Source organism: Opisthorchis viverrini (assembly GCF_000715545.1).
Source record: "Opisthorchis viverrini unplaced genomic scaffold opera_v5_201, whole genome shotgun sequence".
Classification (NCBI taxonomy): domain Eukaryota; kingdom Metazoa; phylum Platyhelminthes; class Trematoda; order Opisthorchiida; family Opisthorchiidae; genus Opisthorchis; species Opisthorchis viverrini.
Genome location: NW_008751856.1, coordinates 935,461 through 951,341, shown reverse-complemented (window position 1 = coordinate 951,341; position 15,881 = coordinate 935,461). Strand labels below are relative to the sequence as shown.

Here is a 15,881-nt window from a genome sequence, read left to right as displayed (position 1 = left end):
GTTCGCAATCGCATCTTTTTCTGAAGTGTTTCAGACTAGTGTGACTTGCTGAACGGTTGTGCAACTCAATATCGGTCTCTGAGTTTCCTTCTCTAACTAAAAGGCACGGTAACTTCAGATAGCCCTTTATGGAGACAGAAAATCATAACAGATGCATTTATAGGGCAATATCAGAATATTCTACAAGGTCATGCCAGAATCTTCATGAGGGGGGGGGCGAGAAGCGTCGATCCGGATTGGCTGGCGTTCTGTCCAATCAGGACATGACTTCGTTTGGTCCGTAGCCTGTACCTGAGGCATCCATCCAAATGATGTGGTGTTTGGTTGTTACGGACGGTTGGCCTCTGGACACTGACTTTGGAACAAAAGAGGTGGTCTCAAGTTTCCCTAGCGATGTCTACTCATAACGTAATGCAACCATCCGTTTTTCGCCTCCACTTCTTCAAATTTACGTGATTTCATTGTTGCCGGAAAACATATAATGGATCAGCTGGCCCACATCCCGCTTCCTTTTGAAAGGAGTTCAAATCATTCCGCGGATTATATGCTTCACTGCCCTTCGGCCAAGCTGAGAATCACCCGTAATCAGTCTTCCTTCCGAACTGAAATAACTGTTTGCACAATCAATTGAAAAACGCTTGGAGCTGGTTGAGAGTCACTGTTTTTGGAAACGCTTGTTGAACCAGTCGGTGGATTAAATCTACCGATTGTTACCAAACGTTCCCGAAAGCGGTTTGCACACTTTTTGCCTAACTGAGTAAACAAGTTTTCAACTCTCTGGTAGAGAGTGGAAAGTTTCGGGAATAGCACGCTTTGACACAGTTAATCCGTGACTGAGTTGAAAATTCCGCCTACGTACAGCTTCGTATTCGGGTGGAACATAGTAACTATGGCAACTCCGGAATGAAAATCAATGATAAGCTGTCGAGGAGTTTCCAGCAACATTGTAAATACCGATGGCTTGTGAACACATTCTTGCATACGGATGCAAAGGCCCGCGCGGGTGTATTAATTCATTTCAACAGATTGTCTGGTAGGGAAGCGCCTGTCGGACAATACAGATCAGAGAACGAAAAACGGGTCATTCCGCGACAGGACCGGTATTCTTATAGTTTTTCGCCTTCATAAATTGTTATGATCTGTTTCGCCCAAAAGTTCGCGAGTTCACGAATGATTAACGAAAGAACTAAGATGAAAAAATCATTTCTAACGGGAATATCTTATGATCTGCCTTATATATAACGTGTTTTTGGTAAACACACGGGATCTCATCGTCAGGTCACTACATATTTAACGGTTAAATTGAGTGTATATGATAAAACATGAAACTGTGATTGATTTATAATGTAACGAACATAAAAAGACAGCTGGTCTTCAGCGAAAACAAAGTCGAATATGATTGGGTGATGTGAGGTGGTCTAGAAGGCCAACCGACTGGTCACATGACCAGTCACGCGAGAGAGTGAATGGTCCCGGTTTTCCCAATCGTTTTGCGACCGCTCGGCTGCAGACAGCAAATTAGGCTCACGGTGGATATCGTGAAAGGGCTCGTTCGGATTGATCACGTGACTGGTGACGCGATCGAGATTTCGGCTGAGTGATGTTCAAGTACGGAGGATGCTCACGTATTCGATTAGCAAATCGACATGCAATGTGCCCAACCTATTCCGCGGAACAATAGCAGGATAGGAAATACACAACCATAGTCCGGGTGAGGACTTGGTTATAATCGATTATCGCAGAGTTGCAGACGGAAGCGTGCGTTGTAGGGAGGTTCTGCTATTTAGGATCTTTTTCCAGCAAAGATATCTTTCGGACAACTGATTCAAGACGGGCTAGCACGGGGCTCAGTGCTACTGGGCCAAGGTGACCTCACTTCTGGACGTACTGGGCTTTTGTAGGGGATCCAATTGATTCCATGTGAATCCAACTGAATCTCCAGTTTGCCAGTCTTTTTATCAACGCACAAGATGACTTCGCGCTTCACCTGGTACTGCATTCGAACACTCGCAAGAAGCTGGCTAGATGTAGCATACTAAATGCAAGGTTGCCGAAACAAGTACACCGCAAAAATGGATTCACTCTTCGTTGGGCTCCATAGACAGCCGTGATTCTTGACGTTCTGTCAACCTTCTAATCAACCTAAGCCCAAATTGTATGACTATGATAGTTGTGAGCTTTTGAAAGAGACTTCAGTAACCCTACGAGTAGTTTGTTACGTTTGGAAAAGTAATGGCGATATGTCGAATACCGTACCGGAAGAAATTGTGCATGTCAAGGAATGTCCAAACACAAAAAGCACATGTGAAGTGAACGGCGCATCCTCAAGGTCATCGTCGGATATCAGGTGTGTGGGTGGAGCCCACCAAGCACGCCGAAGCAGTATGCGACCAGTGGAGTGGGTGTGGGACTGATCGTGACAGGAACGTCGTCATCGACTGGACGCAACGAACGCACACAACCTTGACCTATTTTTGATGAAAACAATTCCTTACCCGCATCTAGGCTCATTTCGTGCAAACAATTTCTCCGTTCGGACGTAAAACCTTAAATCAACTTTCTGACGCTTTCGACTCTCGTTCATGACAAGGAGACGACAGTGCGTTTTTGCAAAGCCATGGAGTGATCCATCAGCAGCTTTCATCCAACGATGGCCACCAAAGGACACTTCCAACTGTTTCTGACACGTGGAGATGTAATGCCTGACAGTGTCGGCAAGAAATCGGTCTTCGAAAGGGAACTTGGCTGGAACGGTCTGGAATGGAGTTTAGGACAGTATTCCTATTCATTCATTGCTAGTCCAAAAATTTGGCGAAAATCAAATCTGCTCAGAGGAATTATCTATTAGCCACACGGCCGCTTTTGACTGGTGGCTTTTGCAGACTGCGACAGTTATCGGCGGCTCAGGTATACACGTCGAGCTCAATGAAAAACCAGTATCTCGCCGTAAAAACCACAAGATGCAGAATAAACGCGAATACGTCACACACAGCGATCCTTAGTGGCAGCTTCTTGCGTGAGTTCGTTTAGAGGAAAAGGTACCGAAAAACGGACCTTCTCATACAAATCAATAATGACATGTCCCAGTTTCACCCTCTTCAATAAAAACTAAAAGTACAACTTCCATGTCCCGCTTTTTTCTAATCTTTGTTTGTGGCGGGGGTTAATTTTTTGGCGGGGCCTATCTGGAGAAGATCGCCCGTTCAATACAACGATAGCCTCCGAACAACCGGGACGCCAGTCAATACGGAGAGGTTCCAGTTAAATTCGAGGGGCCTAATTTTTTCCGCCTTCCACTAAACATCTCCGTTTAATTGTAAAAGATAGACGGGCTGACGAAATCACGTTTTCAGTCAATTGACACAGTTTCGAGAAGCCTGACAATCTCCAGTTATTTCAGAGAGAATCAACGATCCATTCGAAAGCGGGCTTTGGTTAACCGAACCGTGGACTGATTTATTTATTTTCAGGTCAGTAAAAACGAGACTAATCTCGAAATATCTACAAAGTCGACTAGCCACCCTTAGGATTGGATGTCACGTACGCACCTTGACGAATAGGTACGGTTTTCTTCGCATTCCCTGCAATTGGTGAAGCTCACACAGACAAGCCTCCGATTACCATGGGAGTCGCACGTCCCAGTTCGACTGTGCATCAAATACTCGTCATTAGCAGCACGTTGCTATGGCAATTCGCCAGGGAAATTTCAGTTTGATGTTAATGGCTTCGACGTGTCACCACACAATGTTTTCCAAAAGAGGGTATCCAATTACGGGTGCCGTGTCTGTGCGACGTACGTACGATTACATGCAATTTTCAGATTTGGCAAGAGTACACAGCTGAGAAGTGAGGCACCTCAAAGTGGATTTTCGCCGGCAATACACATAGGTTTAGTGAGTAGCTAATTCACACCACTTACAAGGTTACCGAAGCTATCGATTTTCATCCTTCCAACCAAGCGCATTCAGTCACAGTTGATTGGATACCAGTATTTATTATAAGATAAGGCCAGTTGTCATGAGGGAATTAAATACCGAAAAACGTCTTTCGAGACAAACTGGTGTTCCCAGTGTTGCTGTCTTTGATGATGCTGGCGATGATGAAATCTCTTTCGAAAGCAGAAAAGCACACCGTGAGCACAGGCAATATGAACGCTGGTAACGAAAATTTTGCAACACTGCAGATTCGCGTACAGCATATAATTGCTGTGATTGGCGAACTGGTCAGACTCAAATACAGGATTTCAGTGATAAATAATAGCTGCTTTGGGTGGCTAAATAACACGGACAGAATTTTCGACGGTTGGTCGCTGTCATTTGGGAACTTTCGGTGTTCAAGCAATTGATATCGGGTAGTGTCGCGGCGTTATTCGACCCAGTTACACAACTCTGGTGTTTTGAAATGGAGGAATGTAGGGTTACTGAAATTCCTACTGGAGGTGTTCAATTTGCTTCATTAGTTAAACTACTGTACTTTTGTAAGTAGTTCATAACTGATGGCTTTCGAAGCCTTCAAGAATGTGCCCGCTCGTGCGGAGGCGTCCCGCTTCCAAGTGTCTCTACTGAGGTTTGACATATTTCACCAAATCTATATGAAAATGAGGTTCACGCATTTGATTTCGGAGTCATCGAAATGCCGTACCAGAATATTCATAACTGAATCAATCGCCCCCAAATACTCATTAAGTTGTCAATGAACAACGTTCCTAACCTATTAGCAGAACGACAGGAGCACTTGAGCACTGTCCCCACTTACAGTATGAAACCTCAATTAAGAGCATATTTGAACCGATTTTTTTCCGTTGTTCACATACTAATCTATTCTTCCTTGTTTTAAGTAAAGCTGGAATTGAGATAGGCAGACAGATGCAAATTTCGTGCGAATGGCTTGGATCCGCGTTGTGACTGCTCCTTCTGTTGCCAAGCCATGCATTTGAATCAATGTTTGATAACCCACGATGTCCCTTCATCCTCAGGTGCGGAAAACAGCACTTTCTGCAGCAAACGATGGTTAGGCATAGGCAACACATGTCCCAACCAACGCAGCTTCTGGTGTTGGACATATTCTTCAATGGAAATACCCGTTGCACGACCGAAAATGCGCGTTCCACTGCCTCATTACGGAATCGCCGACACCAACCCACGCAAGCTATGGTTCTGAGACAACGATTGTCGAACACCTGAAGACGTCTCAGGTCCGCTGCTCGAATAGGCCGAGTCGCACAGCCATACAACAAAACAGCCCGCAATGTAGCCTGATACACACATCCCTTGAGATTCAGGGATAAACCACTCTGACGCCATAGGCGTCTCCACAACTTCCAGTACCTCTCCCTGGATCGTAAGTGGCGTGTCCAGTGACTGCACGTCCACGAGCATGACCTTACACTTTGTGCAAAGTGCATACCAAAGGACGGGATGAATTTGATCAGTTCATCCAAAAATACTCGCACCTTCTCCTCCTCTTCAAAGATGAGAACGATGTCGTCTGCATATTCCAGATCGACAAGGTTTTCTTCACTGGCTATTTGAACACCCGGGTTTTGGAGGCCCACCAGCGTTCGTCTCAGTATTTCATCGATCACAAAGTTAAAAAGGAATGGAGAGAGTGGGCATCCCTGACGGACACCGCTTTGTGTGCGGAAGCTTTTGGAGAGCTCTCCGTACACTCTCATACGTCCGTAATTCTGAGAATACGTAAAACGTATTATGTTCACAAACTTCCGGGGCATTTCTTGGTGAACAAATAGAACAGGCCGATCAACCGAGTCAAACGCGCCTCGAAAATCCAGGAAAACTAGGATTGTGGGTCGCTTATACCTATGGTGTTGTTCTAGCACCTGACGCAGTGTAAATATTTGGTCAGTGCAACCCCCACCAGACCATGATCTCGCTTGCTGCTCTCGAGTCAGTATCTCACCAGCCACCGTAAGGCGACGAAGCACCAGTGAGGACAATGGTATCTTTACGACCGGAGTCAAGCTGATCCCCCTGTGTTTACCACACTCACTACGCGCTCCTTCTTTGAAAATGGGCACTATCACTGACTCTCTCCAGTTGTCCGGTACAGACTTCTTTTCCCAAATGCTAGCAAACAGATCGGACAAGCGCTGACTGAGGACTTCACCCCGTCTTTGAACAGTGCGGGCGGGAGGTCATGCGGGACGGGAGCTCGGTGAAGCTTGAGGGAACATATGCAGTCGTAAATCTCCGAGGCCGTAGGTGGTTCCACGTTCACCGTCCAGGGTTCTAATTCACCTGTGGGCTGCAGATGAGTGCTGGCTGGTGGCCAAGACATTTGTTGCTCAAAGTATTCAGCCCACCGGTCAAGGCGTTCCTCCTTTTAGTCACGCCTTTCCGATCCTCGATGGTTCCATTCACAGCTGGTCTCCGAGAACCAGTCGGATGGATTTACTAAAACAGTCTTTGGACAGTACCGAATCTCCGGGTCTCTTCTATTGGGCTTTTGCTGGAAGCATCCCGAAAATTCACATCGCTTGATCTCCGAGAAGGCAAGGGGACACATCTATCGGGAACAAATTTGACGGTATTTGCCAATCTGCTAAGTTCACACAGAATTTGAGAGACGCAAGCAACATGTCCTTTGCCCATACGCCTTCTGATTGGCCCCAAGCGAAGGCCACACCTGCGTTGGGGGTCCAGGAATCCGTCGAATCATAGCGTAGACGAGTTCCTCCATGAGAAGTGTATAGCTACTTTGAGTCGACACTTTAGCCAGCCCATCTGGATCGAGTACTGATAGTGACCTCTCAGAATATCCACGCTGCGTTCAAACCCGGAATATTATAGAGAGAAATTGGGAATTTCTTTTTTTGGTTTATTAACAGTGTCACTCCGTGTCTGGTAATCCAAGTTCATATCACACAACTGTCCTGTCGAGAAACAACTGAGTTGAGTTTTTCATGAAGGAATCTAGTCACAAGGTTGCTGGAAACTCTTCGACTGCCTATGACCGGTTTCGGCCTTCTTGGTGCTCGTCAGGTAGGCGCAGTTCCCGGGTTTCCTTCAACCTAATGTTCCACTTGAGTTTTTGTTTTCATGCAAATTACTGATAGCCTATGAGTAGTATGAAGGGACACAATGTTACACGGCTGTGATAGGCAAGCCAACACTCAACGTCAGTCGCTGGGTTCAATACAAACAGAAGAAAAGTAGCTCAAAAACCGAAGGAACACGTCAACTTTCAGTCCGCAACAAGATTTTCAAGTGCTGTTTGTCTCGCGGGACGCTCCAAAGGACTGTCATCAATGTCCACACTCGCTGTATGGATTTTTGCCCAATGCCATAATTAAAAGCCATTTTAACGTTTTTCATGAGGGATCTAGTCACAAGGTTGCTGGAAACTCTTCGACTGCCTATGACCGGTTTCGGCCTTCTTGGTGCTCGTCAGGTAGGCGCAGTTCCCGGGTTTCCTTCAACCTAATGTTCCACTTGAGTTTTTGTTTTCATGCAAATTACTGATAGCCTATGAGTAGTATGAAGGGACACAATGTTACACGGCTGTGATAGGCAAGCCAACACTCAACGTCAGTCGCTGGGTTCAATACAAACAGAAGAAAAGTAGCTCAAAAACCGAAGGAACACGTCAACTTTCAGTCCGCAACAAGATTTTCAAGTGCTGTTTGTCTCGCGGGACGCTCCAAAGGACTGTCATCAATGTCCACACTCGCTGTATGGATTTTTGCCCAATGCCATAATTAAAAGCCATTTTAACCTGCTTCAATAGATCTTTGGATTCCTGAACATGATCACATCTTTTTGAAGCAGTCAGTTTGGTTTTTCACCGCCCCATGAAATTCATTGGCTTTCCAGCCGTGGCTGACCGGTCTGAGCCGGCTGCGTTATCTGGCGAGTGTAACTCTTGATTCTGATTGGCTGACATGCCAGAGAGTGCGCAACAACGCCGCACGCATTGACCTCTGAATGACCAATCAGTGCTGTGGCTGGCTGAGACCGCATTCAAACGCAGTTTAGCCCACAGGACTTTCGCGCCAGGTATGCAGAACACACGGGGAATGCCTGTGTTTGGTTTTCTCTTCTCCATGTGGGCAGCAACGTGGAACAGCAATTCCCGAGATGCTCCAAAGAGAAATGTAAGTTTTCAATCCTGAGTAGACATTTTTCGAGAGATTTTATAACCCCCGACGGCATAGTATGATAGCAAAGTTCCGCTTTTCATACAGAAAAGAACACCATAATGAGGTGACCACCCTTATTGGGACATTCCGGGATATCCTTCAGAGGATGACAGGCTCATTAAGCTTCGTCAGGTGTGCATCACTGACGACACCTCTCTAATGCGTGAAAAATCACTTTTCTGAGGCTTAACAATGCATTTGTCAGGGTCAAAACAAGAGACCATTCGGGACAGCCAGATACAAACATATATGATGAGTCCAAGTGAGCTGCTTTCAGCAACGTAGCATGTCATGTCAAGAAATTCGCTTATGTATCCTTGAATTAGCCCATTAGATTGTCATTTAGGACCTCAAAAAAGGTGAGTGAAAACTGAAAGCAAGAAGATGAGCGAAAGTATTTGTTATGTAACCGATGAAGAGGAACAGGTGATGAGCCGTCGTAGCGATTGGGATAGTGGTACCTCGGGGTGGGGGGGACACCGTGAGCGAATGATAAAAAAATCCTACCGAGCGTGGGGGGACGAATAAAAAAGCAACTGAAAAATATCTTGTCAGCCATAAACCAAGTACCACATTGTTTCCGACTGCCACAGTTTTGAGGACCCGAGAGTGGGAGGACGTGGGAAATACAGCCAAGCGATGACATGTTAAGGGACTGGGTAGTTACGAATTGATGCATGAACGCCACCGACTGCCCGATCGGGTCATTTCTGTCAATGTCGTTAACTATTGGTGAGTCGGAACCCTGGGTTCCCATCCAGAGAGACGGCAGGTGTTGGCCCGAGTAAGTTCACCAGTTAGTGTTCCCATACTTCGTTGCCAGGTCATACACTGTCCACCTCTCGGTCACTTCCACTCAGCACAGGGCTGGGTGTGAGGAAGTTAGTCCTCTGGCATGTGGAGTATATATCCTAAACAACGTAGGAGAGTTCCCTCTTCTTACAACCATCTGGCGTACCTCAGAACTACCATTCTGACGATCGCACCAGACCCAATCGTATACACCCATGGCCAAAAGCTAACATTTTTCGCATGTCTTCTGCTCTAATATACCACGTTTTCGACCCATAAAGCAGTATGGATCACGCTGCCGCAGTATAAACTCTGCCCCCGATAGACAAACTGACGTCCAGTCGGTGCCATAGGTGTCGGAGGTTGGCGAAGGCTGCCTCAGCTTTCCTGATTTAGCCATTCCATCGGAACCTAAACGCCCGCCCAGTAAGACAAGTTTGTCGACTGGCTCGTCCGCAAGCAAGAAGGTTGGGTTCGATCCCGCCCAGTCTTGCAGCATGACAAATTGTAAGGATATAAGTGGCTCCCTTAAAATGTTTTGCACTTTTGAAGGATCTGGATCAAGGACAGTAGTATCGTCCACATTCTCAATGTCTTTGAGCAAACGTTCTAGGGAGCATTTCCATTCCAGAGGCATGCAGAGTCCTTTCAAGTAATACATCAATAGCAAAGTTGGAGAGGAGAGGCTGGACGTGAGCAACTCGGGCGAGAGCTTACCGTATACTTGGACCCATCTAAAGCATTTCGCATACAGTGCCCTCATAGGGGGGCCAAAATTTGAAGGGGACACTCTTGGTCGCCAAAAACTACCAGAGTCACAAGCAACATTCAGATCCAGAAAAAAGACCAACGTGGGGCATTGGAGGGGTGGCGCTGTTCAAGAACTTGTCTCAAAGTAAAGATATGATCAATGTGAAATGTTTAATTCTTACGAGTCTACCCCTCATGGTAATTGATTGATTTGCTCAAAATCCCCCCGGGGAGCATCCTGAATGCGACGGATACTAGGCTAATATTACGATGGTTTTCGCACGACCCACTTTTGCCTTTTTTGAAGGCTGGTGTGACGGTCGACGAACTACATTCCACTGTTTCGCTGACACCTGCCTTCTTTTGACCGGTTGATCGAATCAGCTTAAACAGGGCGCTGTTGTTGTCCAATTTGACACAGAGTATGGAGGTTGATGGCTGCCGTGTGAATCAGATCTTTTGAGGTTAGCAAGGCATTACTCCGGTTCTTTATTATTGTAGTTCACAGTAAGTCAGAAGAACACGTAAGTACGGACACGGGTGTATTGTGTACACGCGGCCAACCGGTCCGCTTTCGTGGCGGGTAAGCAAACAACTGAGTCACCTATCCAGTCAACCCACAGCGCTCACGCGAGCCAACCAAGCGGACACATCCGACCAGCCACTCAAGTCACATTCCAGATCGATGGTGGAACGACGAACGAACACGCACACGCGCAAACTCTGACACACCGGAGCAGCTACTACAGTGCTTAGTGGGCGATAGTTTGGACACTGGATGATCGCTATGGAACTGGCAGATGGGTTGATCACACTGGGTGCGAACGGGGTTCGAGAGAAGGCTACAAGGGCGAATGATACTTCCCGGTCGCCCAGGTCGAACGGGCGGGTTTGGTTGGGTCTATGACCCAAAAGCGCGACCCGCAAAGCAGCGGGCAATATGGCTTCCTTTGGGGGCCCTGTCTGGACTCTTTGTCGTTGAATAACGTGGTCAACCGTTTGGTGATGAAGGTGTGCGGTTAACCTTTTCTAACTCATCTTCCCTCGGGTGAAAGCTGCATTGCTGCTCCACGGAAACGCATTGCTCTCTTTACACTCCTATCGCAGAGGACAGTATGACTTAAAGTACAGACAGGCAGATAATGTGATTTCTCGCAGTAAGGGGACTTGCTGTTCTTCGTTGGGCTGCTCACAGTTGACCTTCCTGGTATGGCTTACCTGAGTTACAGCCAGTATAGCTCGCAGGACCGTTGTAGCCTTGAAGCTCGAATACCACGGGAGATTTAGGTCGAAATCCCGTCTCGAAAGTCTCCTCTACCAACGGCAAGGGGCCTTACTATCAAACATTCATCAACGAGTCGATACTACTCATTTACCAGTTCCTCTGTGAACGTTTAGTTACTTTAAATGAGTAAACCCTGACCGTATGTGGAGCACTCATATGGGACTTGTTTCAAAGACTGCTTTTGTCTATTTCTGGCACTCAAGAACTGTGCGAAGTCGACCTTAGTTTTGTGTATCATAGTCATGAAAAATTCTACTGTGTCACCACAATAAGTGGTCTCGGCAGCCCGCGTTTTGTTCAGTTGCCAATGGAGATTGCAGTACTCATTTCCGATTGAAGGTTCCGCTAAACAGAACTTTCTCGATTGTGCTGTGTTTTCGGCCTAAACTGTCCAAGAGAGCCGCCATCCAATCATATTTGATCCCCAAGGACGTTCAGCACCACGCGCATCAGATCAGGATCGAATTCTTGAAGTACTTTTGTGTGTCATGACATTCCGGATTTGGCTAATCCGTATATTACTTCCGCGCACAGACGTTGAGTCTTTTGGTTGTGCGTTCCCGACCTGTCTTCCTTTCCTGCCTTGTCAGTGTACACCCACGCATCTCAACAAAGCATTCTTTTACCACCTTGCTTTCAAAACAACAGGTTTGCGAATTAGCAAGACTAGGAGCAAGCGGCGTGAAGAGGACTGAGCCAATATGGGCGAGTTGGGGATACGTGATCGCATTTACTCGGCCACAGGCAGCAATATTATTTCAACCGCTTGTTTTCAGAACTTTTGGTGAGTTGTCTCGAGTTGTACAGTAACGTCCTCACTTCTTTCGTTCTGTTGTGCTCAGTTCTGTGAGGTAGTGAGTTGTATGACCGCATTTACCAAATCTTCGGCTCGGTGTGTTTGCCGTCCGTTTTTCCCAGATCCAACAAGGGTGATGCCTGAATGTGTTCGACGGGAACCGACTGGACGGCTGAAGACATCTCGAGCTTTTGTGGCCATACGTCCCACTGCCTTGCAGCTAGAGCAGCAGTCTCCCACAAGATCATCTTCGTGAACCCAGCTTTTCATTGATGATTTTCGCCTACCTTAAGTTTTTCCCATACACCGGAAAACGAATTTTATCAGAACATTTCAAGGAGGCTTGGGTGTACGCAAGTTCTGAGTATCAGCCAACCAGATTGGCACAGAGTATCTCGTTGTCTTGTATTCGTGTTCTATTCGAGACAGTCGATTTTTGTTTCGTTTCATTTTGGCGACCGTTGGTGGTGCGTGTTTCACACATATCTTGATGGATTCAAACTAACTTGGACACTACTAATCAATCTCGTAATTCAGGTGAGATATAATGCCATTCTCTCTCCCCACCCTCCTCAGCCACACAGTTCACGTCATGCAACCTGGTGCTTACGGCATCCCCAAAAGATGACCCCCCCAGACAAGAGACCACGTGAGCTGTCAGCTGTTTTCATGGTCGTTGGCAAAACGTTCATAGAGAAAGAGGCGATCGATTAGAATGCCTGACAGTTCAAGTATATTCCTCACAAAAAAGGAAGTATATTTTGTAATGGCACATCAAAGTGTTTACTTTAAGTTGACTTTTGGACCAGACAGGGATGTAAAGTCCGAAACAAGGACTGACTTGACCTAGGATAATGACAGAAAGACATTCTTTTATTTGGTAACAGAGAAGCCGACCACGACGCAACACATATCACAAATGGGCCAGCCGGAAGACGACAAGTTCAACAGTAGCTTGGCCGTAGGAAGCAAGAAACACAAACCACAACGCAACGCAACGCAGATTAGGATCAGACCAACCAGAATCCAGGTGTTATGATTGTCAATAGCCAATCAGGTAACAGCGCAAAGGCTACTCTTTGTAAACTGTATGAACGCAGGCACGAAGAGAGGGACTACCCAACCAACAGCACTTGAGCTGTCTCCTCGAGTGTTGACGAGACGTTTGCAAATCAATTGTCAAGCTCGGCAAACAGATCAACAGCTACCTGATCAATTACCAACTAATGCACCCGAGCTTTCAATATTCCAACACATTACCAACATGCTTTTTTCATAGGAGTTTGATTAAAAAAAAAGTCCACCCAGAGTCCTCTCTACAATTAGCTAACCTTCAGAAAACATCCCCCCTGATGTCCCACCGTCGGTGTAGATTAAATGGCGTTGAGGCTTGAAGAGTGATTTCGAGATACCTGAGGATGTCGGAGCCATGGGACGAGCAGATGTTATGCAAGATGAACGGAGTCGTCAGTCCCAAGTTATGGGCCTGCAAGAGGAGAGTTATTCATGGAGTGGGGAGAGGGAAAAAAACTACGTGGAAGAGAAAGAATGGAGGCGCCAGCGGAGACCTGTTTTCGCTTACACACCCTGTTGTATGGAGCGAATAAGGCGGCCCGGCTGATGGCACCACGCGACAGCCGATGTAGTATGAGGGTATTGTTAGTCGTGAATGTCATGGTTGTACGAGTGCTGGGATACTGCCCGGCCGCTCACACCTAGACAGGTACACGATTAGGGTCCTCAACCAATGCCTTTGGCTCAAAAGCCTAACCGCAAGGCAGCGTTGTTTGGCGGGAAATGCAAATGCATTACCATTTCTACGGAACAAGTCGCCACACATGTTCCAACCCCTGGCCTAGAGGGACAGGAGACTGTATTCGTCAGACCTCTAACCAACCTGCTATGGGAGACTGTAAGTGTTGCGGGTACGTCCTCCCAGTATACCTCAATAAGTTGCTGAGGTAAATTCCAGTCTCTTCTCAGCCTACATCGGACGAAACCTCAATTGAGAATCGCCTTTCATTGAGGTTGGTGATTTGGGCATGTTTGTACTATTCACTAAACTGTATTTCTCCAGACAATCCCCCGTACTACGAATATATGACACAGGCTAGTAGCATACCGACGAAAATTCAAACTCTCATACAGAGGTTTTCTGTGGTTTCTTGTGGCAGTTTTTAAGGTTCCCGTCTAATAGGGTGACCGAAAGTGCACCGGTTTCGCAAACTGTTCGCGACAATCCAAAGTACCGGACCTCTCAAATAAGTTTGGCGAACAGTAAATCTAGTTGGGCAGGTCGGTTGGTGCTAAAGAACACGTGCCTCATAACGGTCAGAATCGGTTTCTTATGAACTGCTAACAGCCGCCATTTAAGCGTTCCACTGACTGAAAAGGGGTCTTTAGATTGCGCGTGGAACTTCTCAACTGCATGTTGAGTTACTCGGTACCAGTTCCATATCATCGTCATCATCGACAGCATGACATCAGTGTTCAACACCGATGCTTAACTGTCGTAAACCTGTGGTTTATTTGAAAGCCTTATTGTGAAAAAAGAATAAACCGCTTTGACACCATGGGTACCTCAAATGCGCGAAGCTCTCCATTGGCTAACAGTAGGAAACCTTCAGTTTCATCAACGATAGCCCCCTCTGGTCGCTGATCTTGCTGGTGTATCTTAAACTAGAATGTTCAAAAGGTGGATAGTCAAAGCCAGAAAATGTTGCAAGCATCTTAAAGGATTTGAAAATGTTGGTGAAACCAATGAACGGGTCGTCTGTCTGTTTTCTGTAAATCAATCGTACCACAAATTGTTTTACCCCGGACTTAATGCAGCCGAGGATAATGCTCACTTTATTGGGTTTTTCCGTTGCACACTTATCTAAACTTGCTTTCTCTCCGTTCCTGTGCTCCGAACCTACATTTCACTTTTCAAGTTGCACAGCTTTCCTTAAACGGTCAAAATCTCTGATCCGGTCCACTACAGAGCGGGCGATTGCAACAATTTAACTCGAACGGTTGGTTGATACGTCAGCGTCACGTGACTAGCATCCAGAGCCAGTTTTAAATCATGTCAGTTTATACTATTCCGACCGAGTAGTCATCAGTATAAATGGCACTCCAAATAAACGTTGAAAATTACCTGTGTACCGAATAGCGAAGGCTCCTTACAAGCGCAGTGTGTTGTAGTTTTTTGGTACCTCAGATTGTTGTTTTATTCGCTGAGCGTGGCAATGTTGACTCAGACTATGAGCCATTGCGACCAAAGAACCGTTAACTCAATAGAATAACACACAGTGAACCAATGGATCAACCGGCAAAATTGCAACCAGAGAACCGCAGGCCGAGGTCAAGATCTATCGTCATCTTAGCGCCGATCAATCAGAGAAAGGGCCGTATAATCAACCAGCAATATCGATCATCGAAACGTCTAATCGCAAACGAAGGATTCCCCAGTCAACAAGGCGTACATAAACACGAGCACAGCTTTGCCCAACGCTTTCACAGCGATGTACCACTAAGAAGGGCGCAACTCTAATCTACTACGTAGTGATTACTTGACCTAAATCGATAATGAAACAAGCAAACTGAGAAATTCCGTGAACAGAATTTTAGCCATTGTGAATGACTCTCGATTGTAGTCCGATCTGACTGACCGGTTTCACTTGAGATGTTTTTTTCGCAAGTATCTACATAGAAATCTGGTGTGGAAATCAATGGCAAGGTAGAATATTCAGTGTCTTGTACTTCACATTAAAATGTCACAAATACGATGGGAGTCTAGAATGGTGGACGAACACAGGTTAGTGAATGTGACCTTAGGAAGTCCCAGTCCGATAACAGCCTTGGCGTATTCAGGAAACAAATGATCATCGGTTGGCGAATCGAAAATTCAACATCACCATCGATTGTACATAGAGCTGAGTGGATGGCGGGGGAACAATCATCAACACTGTAATTTTACCTCTTCCCGTTCCAAGCGGTCAATCCGCGCCCATCCGAGATTATACTTCCATCTGTCACAGTTGCTCGGTGTTCCCGAACGGTGATTAGTTCAGTCTTGATGAACTGAACTTTTCGACGCTGACATAGCCCAGACGACG

General features: G+C 46.3%; 2 protein-coding genes across 2 annotated transcripts in view; one reads left to right on the top strand and one right to left on the bottom strand.

Annotated features, from left to right (window-relative positions):
• Positions 1 to 7,800: 7,800 nt before the first annotated feature.
• On the bottom strand, positions 7,801 to 8,064 carry T265_08079 (hypothetical protein; the record flags this gene model as incomplete). Its single annotated transcript, XM_009173774.1, has 1 exon — positions 7,801 to 8,064. One exon carries the CDS (start codon positions 8,062 to 8,064, stop codon positions 7,801 to 7,803), a length of 264 nt encoding a protein of 87 aa, XP_009172038.1.
• Positions 8,065 to 13,528: 5,464 nt separating this feature from the next.
• T265_08078 (hypothetical protein) overlaps positions 13,529 to 15,881 on the top strand; it is a gene marked incomplete at both ends in the record, with an annotated part of 31,678 nt that continues 29,325 nt past the window's right edge. The window contains one exon of the mRNA XM_009173773.1: positions 13,529 to 13,693. Coding sequence (XP_009172037.1) covers positions 13,529 to 13,693 — 165 coding nt within the window. The remainder of the gene's footprint in view (positions 13,694 to 15,881) is intronic.